At 31.5% G+C, this 8,252-nt stretch overlaps 1 protein-coding gene across 1 annotated transcript; it reads left to right on the top strand.

The window, feature by feature from the left end:
* Positions 1–336: 336 nt before the first annotated feature.
* Positions 337–1,865, top strand: LOC123903301 (membrane-associated kinase regulator 5). The gene is made up of 2 exons (XM_045953262.1): positions 337–1,479; positions 1,585–1,865. Exons 1-2 carry the CDS (start codon positions 534–536, stop codon positions 1,653–1,655), a joined length of 1,017 nt encoding a protein of 338 aa, XP_045809218.1. The 5' UTR covers positions 337–533; the 3' UTR covers positions 1,656–1,865.
* The last annotated feature ends 6,387 nt before the right edge of the window (positions 1,866–8,252 follow it).

Raw genomic sequence — 8,252 nt, 5'->3', positions numbered from 1 at the left:
TAAAAAGTAATATATTTAGTCTAGTTCGAAAATCAGTTCTGTTATCAAGTGATTTCAGTCACTCACAATCATAGTTGCAGGAGATAGAACCGTAACCCTCCTTATCAAATCTGACACCAATCACCACCAACCAATGAACCAACTAACAATAGGTGAAGTAGTATTTATTTTTGATAAATAAACATAATAAAAAAGAACTACTCTAATAAATAAACATTAAAAACACAGCAAAATAAAAACAAAAAGCAAAAGTTAAACCCCTTCTGATGATTCCATAATAAAGCACCACTTTCAATGCTTTGCTTACACAAAGCTAGCTACTGTATTCAAAGTTTCAAACCAAGTACGAGTAAAAGTTAAACTAAACAATAACACACTCTCTTTTCATTTGTTCATTCACCAAACTGTCCTTATAAAATCCAAAACTCAACAACAAAGTTTAAACATAGTAATTCACCTACAAATTCTCTCTCTCTCTCTCTCTCTCTCTCTCTCCAACAACTTCATCTTTCTTCTCTTTCTTAAACTCCTCCATGGACGCTCTCAACTTCTTCAAGTTCTGGAAAAACAATACTACTACCACCACCTGCAACATCACTGTTCCTCATCTTGTTGTAGAAACAGACACTGAATCAGATGAAGATGACTCCTTCTTTGACTTAGAACTCACCATGAATGATTTCGACAACAAAGAAAACAACACCAACAAAACCAACGACAACCCACAAACCAAAACTCAAAAAACATCAAGCATTACCTACGAAAAAACTCAACTTGATAATGTTCCGCAAAAAACAACGTTTCCTTTGTCTCCTAACGAACCAATTTCGAAAAGAAAAGTTCTTCCAATTGAACCCATTTCGAAACCTCAATCACCCATTTCTCTACTAAGATCAGCGCCGAGTTTCAGAATCTTCACGTTCAGAAAACAGAGAAGAACTGGTTCTGAAAAAACAGAGGAACTTAGAAAAACAGAGTGTGAAAAGAATCAAAGAAAAGAAACCAAAGTATTTTCTGTGAAACTAAACATTGAAGATTTTCATTCTACACCAACGCTTAGTAGAGTTAACAGCACGAGAAACTTTGGTATCAAAAATCAGAATCATGAAACAGAGGAACCAAAACCAGAGCGAGTTTCTAAGGAGATTTTGCAGAAATATTTGAAGCTGATTAAGCCTCTTTATGTTAAGGTATCAAAGAGGTATAGTGATAAGGTGAAATTCTCCGGCGATGGTATGACGGTGAATGCTTCACCGTCGTCGTCACCGGCTGTGGGTTCTGTTGGTTTGAGGAAAGAGAAACAGGGTAGTTTTCCGACGGGGATGAAAGTGGTTTCTAAACATTTGGGTAAGAGTAGGTCGTCGGGCACGGTTGCCGGAGTTGGTTCTCCGGCGAATAGGAGTGATGATACGCTGCTTCAACAGCATGATGGAATTCAAAGTGCAATTCTTCACTGTAAAAGATCGTTTAACTCAAGAGGTAATTTTTTATTTTTTTCAATAAATAGTACTAGCATTTTGTTTAAGATTTTAATTATGCTAATTATGATTTTTTTAATATAATCATGATTTTTATAATTTTCAGATTGTTCAATGGGTGTTTCTGTGGATGGATCAATGTCTTCAACGAGAAGTTCATTTGAAGATGAAGTGTGATGATGAATGAATGTGTTAAGAAGAAGAGAAAAATGAAAATGTTTGATTTTGTTATTAGTAGTATTTGTAAAGGAAATGAAATTAGGTTAATGAAATTAGATTAGGAGTGAAGGTGATTAGTGAGTGTGATGATAGGTTTTCTGTGCTGGTCACAGACTCAGTGTGTAAATTGATGGGGCATATGATGAAAAGAATCTAATTTTCAGATGATTTGGGATCTTCTTTGTGTCACACTCTCTCTGACTCTTGCAGTTTGCACTCTGCTTTAGGTTATTTGTATTATCTCAAGTTTGTTTTGATTAGATTGATATCAAAAGATTCAAAGCAACAGCGTTTCATCTGTGTGAGCATTGCATTGAATAGACTTGTACTAGTACTAGTACTACTCCCTCCGTCCCAAAAAGAATGACCCAGTTGACCGAAACACGCATGTCAATGCATAACTTTGGCGACTAATATCTTTAATTGTATAATAGTAAAAATTATAAAAAATTGATATTTTGAAAATACTCATCGAGACGAATCTAACAACATCTTATATGTTAATATTTATTTTTATTTATTAGTAGAAAAATATGGTCAAAACAATATATATGAATAGTGCATATATTCAAAATGGGTCATTCTTTTTGGGACGGAGGGAGTAGTATATAGTGTGATGATGTACTAGCACTAGTATAATCACAATTCTTTTATGCAATAATGATACATACTACTCTCTCCGTTAGTTGATCTAGTTAGTTGATGTAGTTGATTGTGTCACGCCTGTCAAATAGGATGAACATTTAAAGGATGATGACATATTTTGCACTACAAGTACAAGGTGTCTTTAAACTTACTCAAATGTGATTCAGGCATAATTTTTATAAGATGGTTTAAGTTTTTTATGTAATGACCTATTGATTTGATCCATGGACTTAATTCAACTCTTCATCGAGTTGGGTCGGGGTAACGCTTTTAAAAAATCGGTGTAACTCGCATATCCACGAGACAACATGTCAATTCTTTTTCAAAAAAATAAAATAAAATCGGATACTCTTTCGATATGTATCATCATCAAAGCGGTGCTTAAGAGATGAGTACACACTTGGCTAGAGAGAAAATTCAACCTAATATCTCAGACATCATACATCATGAAGGTTGGATGATTTGAGATCTTGGTATGGTAGTTTGAACTTTGAAATGTATGTGTTGTTGGTGAGAAGAGAAATTTTGTTTGCACATATATAGAGCTGAATTAATGGACCGAAGACTTTGCAATTTTCTAAGGCATCATAATAAGGGGGGTGAAGAAGAACCATGCCAAAAATGACCAAACGTGGCCCCCCATTTCATCGCACACTTCAAGCCCATTGCTGAGTGCATACATCACTGTTTAACAGCACAAGCCACAATCTTGGCCTGTGGTCCCCCGATTATATATTTTGCATCATATTCTTTCGTGTAAATTGGATATCATTTGCGTATAACTGTGGAGACTAATTCCTCGAGCCTTGTGGATCCAAATGGATGACAAATTCTCCCTAAAAGTTTTAACACCACTGCATGTTCAAGCCAGAGATCGAACTCAGGACCTTGGTTAAGCTATAAGAGATCCGCGTCATCTCATCTAAGTGCTCTTGAGTATTTCCCTCTTCGTATGTTAGGATGTATAAAATAATTTTTTAGATTTATCGAAAAGTTTTTTATATAGTTTGTATTTTTTGACGGTATATGAAATTGTTTTTTTATCAAATAGTCTAGTAGCTAGAAAATTCATCTTAAAGGTGAATAAGTTGAGTGTCCGGAGTTCGAACCCCAACTCCAGCACATATAGTATGATGTCTCTGTCAACTGAGTTAAGCGCACGAGGATACAATATATGTAGTTTATAATATATTCTAAAATATTATTTTTTATTTATATATGAGATCGAAAGGGGATACCACTATAAATGTTTATGGATTAAATTGAGTTACTTTTGGGCCTAGGCCCTCTGTTAAAAATAAAATAAAATTGAGTTATTTTTTACTAAATTCCGTATTAGATCTAATCATATTTACGTCAAATTTGACCGATTAAACAAGGATGAGTGGGTTGAATTAGATCAATGGGTAATGAGACTCAATCGATAAAGTGACAAATAACAATATTCCAAAAAAAAAGTTGACAAATAACATTGAAATTACATTAATTGTGAGATTTTGAGTTAGAATATGAATGAATGTGTCTAATCTAATAATATCAGCATTGTTAGTTGAATAATATCGACATTGTCAATTGAGTTATAAATTATGGACATTTTCTAAATATATAATTAAATAACATTTTCTTTGGTACCCTTGTAGTTTGGTTTTGTACCAATACTTTATAAACAAAATTTATATTTATTTTAATATAAATTAACATAAAATATAAAATGATAATAAATTTTATCTATAAAATACCGATATTCAACTAAACTCAAGAGTATGATAGTGTTCTCCTTAAACAATTTCAAAATAGAATGCTCTAAGAAAAAAATACGGTTATCACTAGTCCACGCCTATATGGTTAAACAATAAGCTAGAAAACACAACAAAGGAGTGTTATGTGGGTTACCATTGTCTTCCTAAAAAGTCACATGGAATAAAAGAGACAAATACCAAACCTAGGTTCTTTGCACCAATTTAAGAAACCTAGCTAATATTAGTTAAGAAAGTTACGTGATAGAATGTGCAATGAACCCATAAACACTACATAAACAGCGACCCAACACCGTTTTTGTCCTTCAAGAATGGTAGATTTGCTATGTTTCCTCACAAGATTATTGTGTCTTTGTGTTGTAAGGTGATGTGTATATATATTGCCATTAACATCAAGGGCACAATGGTTGTGACACCTTATTGAATCCATTTTCTAGTTTTGTTTTCTTGTTTGGGATAATCACATTCTTAGGAGACAATACAATTGGAAATTGAATCTTATGCTTTTACTAGTTCATTGCATCTTCTTGTTTGTTGGAGAAGTTTTCTCATACCATTAAACAATAAAAATATTTATTACACGCGTCACAAATACATGTGTCTTGTTAATTTTGGAACTAAGAACAAATAATTGAATAGTCCATTGTTCATCTTATGTTGGGACTTGAGAGGATTGTTCATCTTTCTGTGCATGAGATGATAAAACAAGGCAATTACGTACATGATGATTTAATAACAGTATTTTTTATGGAAATTTGTCTAAGAAAAAAGCTAACATTTTCCCTTAAGTCACTTGTTAATGTATTATAAATAAAAATTTTGCGTGAAAATTGTACATTTCTTTTATTTGAAGTATGACCCCTTTGTCTAAAGGGTTTTCCTTTTCTCACCCTACTCATTTTTTCGTACGCCTTACGAATTTATAAAAAATACCTCTGTCCTCTACTTAGGTAGCGGAACACCCTACAAACTTTATTTTTTATTATGTCTGCTACTTAAGTAGCGGATGACATTTTTAAAAAATATTTCATTTTTATAATGGCTGCTACTTAAGTAACGGAAAGGTATAACTGAAAATATATAGAACGCGCGAGATATAGGTAGGTTGATAGAAGAATATCTTTTGTCTAAATCATTTTTAGCATAGATATTGATTCGGTTCAATCCAAGCATATTAGGCTAATTTCACCGAGATAATGTGATATTGAAAGCCCATATTTAGCATGTCATATTTAGTTAAATATCATACTCATAAAAATAATTAGGTCTTTAAGATTGACTTTTTTTTTTATAGACGAAATGTTAAATTCATTATAAATTCATACACATAAGTGAGGGAACTGGGGTTTGAATTCCGGTTATAGCATCTAACCTAATAATTTTGACATTTTTTCGCCAGTTAAGTCAGGACTTGTATAGAGAAGATTGACTTTTTTTGTTACTATGTTATATGGATGTTCCACCACTGTTTATTGGTGAATAATTTCTGTTGAGGGAATTTGTGAGACATATTACAAGATGACATATTCTTGTTCAATTGAATTTTCTTCATACGTAAGACACGTCCATCAAACTCCTGACCACTTACCTAAGATCCTCAAATTGCTTACCACTTAATTTTGTATTAAAAAAAAATTATTGCTATTACTTTTTGCCTAATTTTTTTAGTATATATATTAGATTTTGTACCATGTTAAGAAATTCATATCTTTACAGAAAATATATTTTCATGAATTTTAACATGTTTAAATATATTAATATAATAGTAAAAAAAATTAATATAAAAATATAATTGAAATAGATTATCATATAAAGTCTTTTTTTTTACGAATATAAAGTCATTTTATAAATATCATATTAAATATCCAAATCTTACCAAAAAAAATATTAAATATCCAAATATAACTGACAAATTAGCTCATTGGTCAATTCAAATATTATTTTGTGTTTCAAAAAAAATAAATTAAATTGTTAATATGGAATTTGCCAACACCGTTGTGTCCTCCAAGAATGATAGATTTATTCTCTTCCTTATCAGATTATGTCTTTGTATAGTAAGGTGATGTATATTGCCATTAACATCAAGGCATTATGGTTGTGACTTGCAGACACATTAAATCCATTTTCTAGTTATTGGATTTCTTATTTAGGATAATTTGGATTTCTTATTTAAGATAATCACATTCTTTTTTTGAACAAAGGATAATCACATTCTTATTTCTTAGGAAACATTAGGATTGGAAACTGAATTTTTTGCTTTTAGTAATTCATTGCATCATCTTGTTTGTTGGAGAAGTTTTCTCAAATCATTAAACGATAAAAAATAATTACAAGAGTCACAAATACACGTCTCGTTAATTTTGGAACTAAGAACTTATAACTGATTTAGTCCATTGTCCTTATTTGGGGAGTGTTGGACACAAGGGGAGAGTTTCACTGAGTTAGATTGACACATCGAGTATTGAACAATATATATAAGTGATTTTTGAGTTTTGATACACACTTTCACTCAAAACCTAAAAACATTGAATTTATAGATCTCCTTACTTATATGTTGTTCAACTTCTATTTTTCCAATTAATATGAGACTTAACTCACTTAATATTATTATAAAATGTTGCCGAGAAAATGAAATTTTATCCTCCCACCTATAAAAGTATACCTTCTCTAAAGCACTTATAACATAGAAGTTGATTCCCTTGATCCAAGCACATTGGGCTTATTTCACATTGAGAGATACTCTGAAGAGATTGAAGACCCAAATGAGAGCTAATTATTTCACGAGTTTTACTTTTCGCACTCCCGACTTACATGCGCACCCCCTGATATTCTAAATTTATCTCCCTAGCTACTTAGAAAGCAAGTGTGTACATAACAAAAATTGGGGAAACAAGAGTTCACTTTCTATATGGCAAATGGCAACCCGAGTTCGCATTCTAGGATGCAAACCTTAATAGCTAGGAATATATCGAAAAAAAAGTGTTGCAAACCAAATAAAGTTTATGAATCAAACCAATTAGTTTAGTTTGGTATAATTTTTTGAAAACACCAAAAATCGAATCAATATTGATTTGGAAGCTAGATTCACAAAAAAACGATCCAAACCGATGTAATATACCCTGGCATATAAGCACGAATGGTCAATATATTTTGGGTCATGTTAACTTGTGTCCTAAGGGCACATGTTAAGCTATCTAAAAATAATAATATAACATTTAATGATACAAAAAATTTAATGTTTAGATAATTGAATACACCACAAATTCAATAAATTTTTTCCACATTTATCTTCTTAACATATGCCCTTAAGGACACAAGTTAACATTCTCCATATATTTTTTCAGGATCAATTTGCCGTGCTGTTCAATTTTTGGATAAAATTGAGAGCAAGAGTTATTGATGACCCCACTCAAATAAATTTAAATTCAATTTTAAAATTAAAAGTTTTGATTCTCTCAAGGTGTTAAATGTTCAATTAATAAAGGAGGACTTACAGTAAAAAGCTTTGGTCCAATTGTGCATATCACCAACATTGTCAACATGTTATGGCAACATATATACTTAGGTCTTAATTATTTAGAATGAAGTTCGATCTACAATTCATATGTATGAAAAATTACATATCGGGAGATGTCAATTTTTTAAATAAAAGATTGGTTTCCGAAATTATGTGCAGAATATCTTTCACTTAAAAAATAAAAAAAGATATTGGTACTTATAGCATAATAAAAAAATTTTAAATAAATGAAGAAGAGAGGTTATTGTTTGTCTTAATGTCTTATTGAATTTTGAGGCATGTTGTGATAAACACATGAGATGCCAATAACAGAGAATAGGGATGATAATGGGTAGGGTATGGGTAGGGTACTATAGTACCCATCCTCATACCCGCAGTTTGAAAAAATACCCGTACCCATCCTCATATCCGCGTGGGTAACAACCTTTGTCCCCGTCCCCATACCCTATGGGTACCTAAGTACCCATACCTGTACCCGTTACCCGCATTTTTGCTAAAAACAAATCGATCGATTATAAAATATCATATTGTTTTAATATAATTAATTTTTTTTAAAAGATTTTAATGTCGACTCATGAAAATTATAAACAAAAACTTTACCAATCTCATGTTAAAGTTCATTTATTTGTTAACATA

Source organism: Trifolium pratense, linkage group LG1, assembly GCF_020283565.1.
Source record: "Trifolium pratense cultivar HEN17-A07 linkage group LG1, ARS_RC_1.1, whole genome shotgun sequence".
Lineage (NCBI taxonomy): Eukaryota > Viridiplantae > Streptophyta > Magnoliopsida > Fabales > Fabaceae > Trifolium > Trifolium pratense.
The sequence above is the reverse complement of the archived record's forward strand: the minus strand, read 5'-3'. Positions and strand labels throughout refer to the sequence as shown.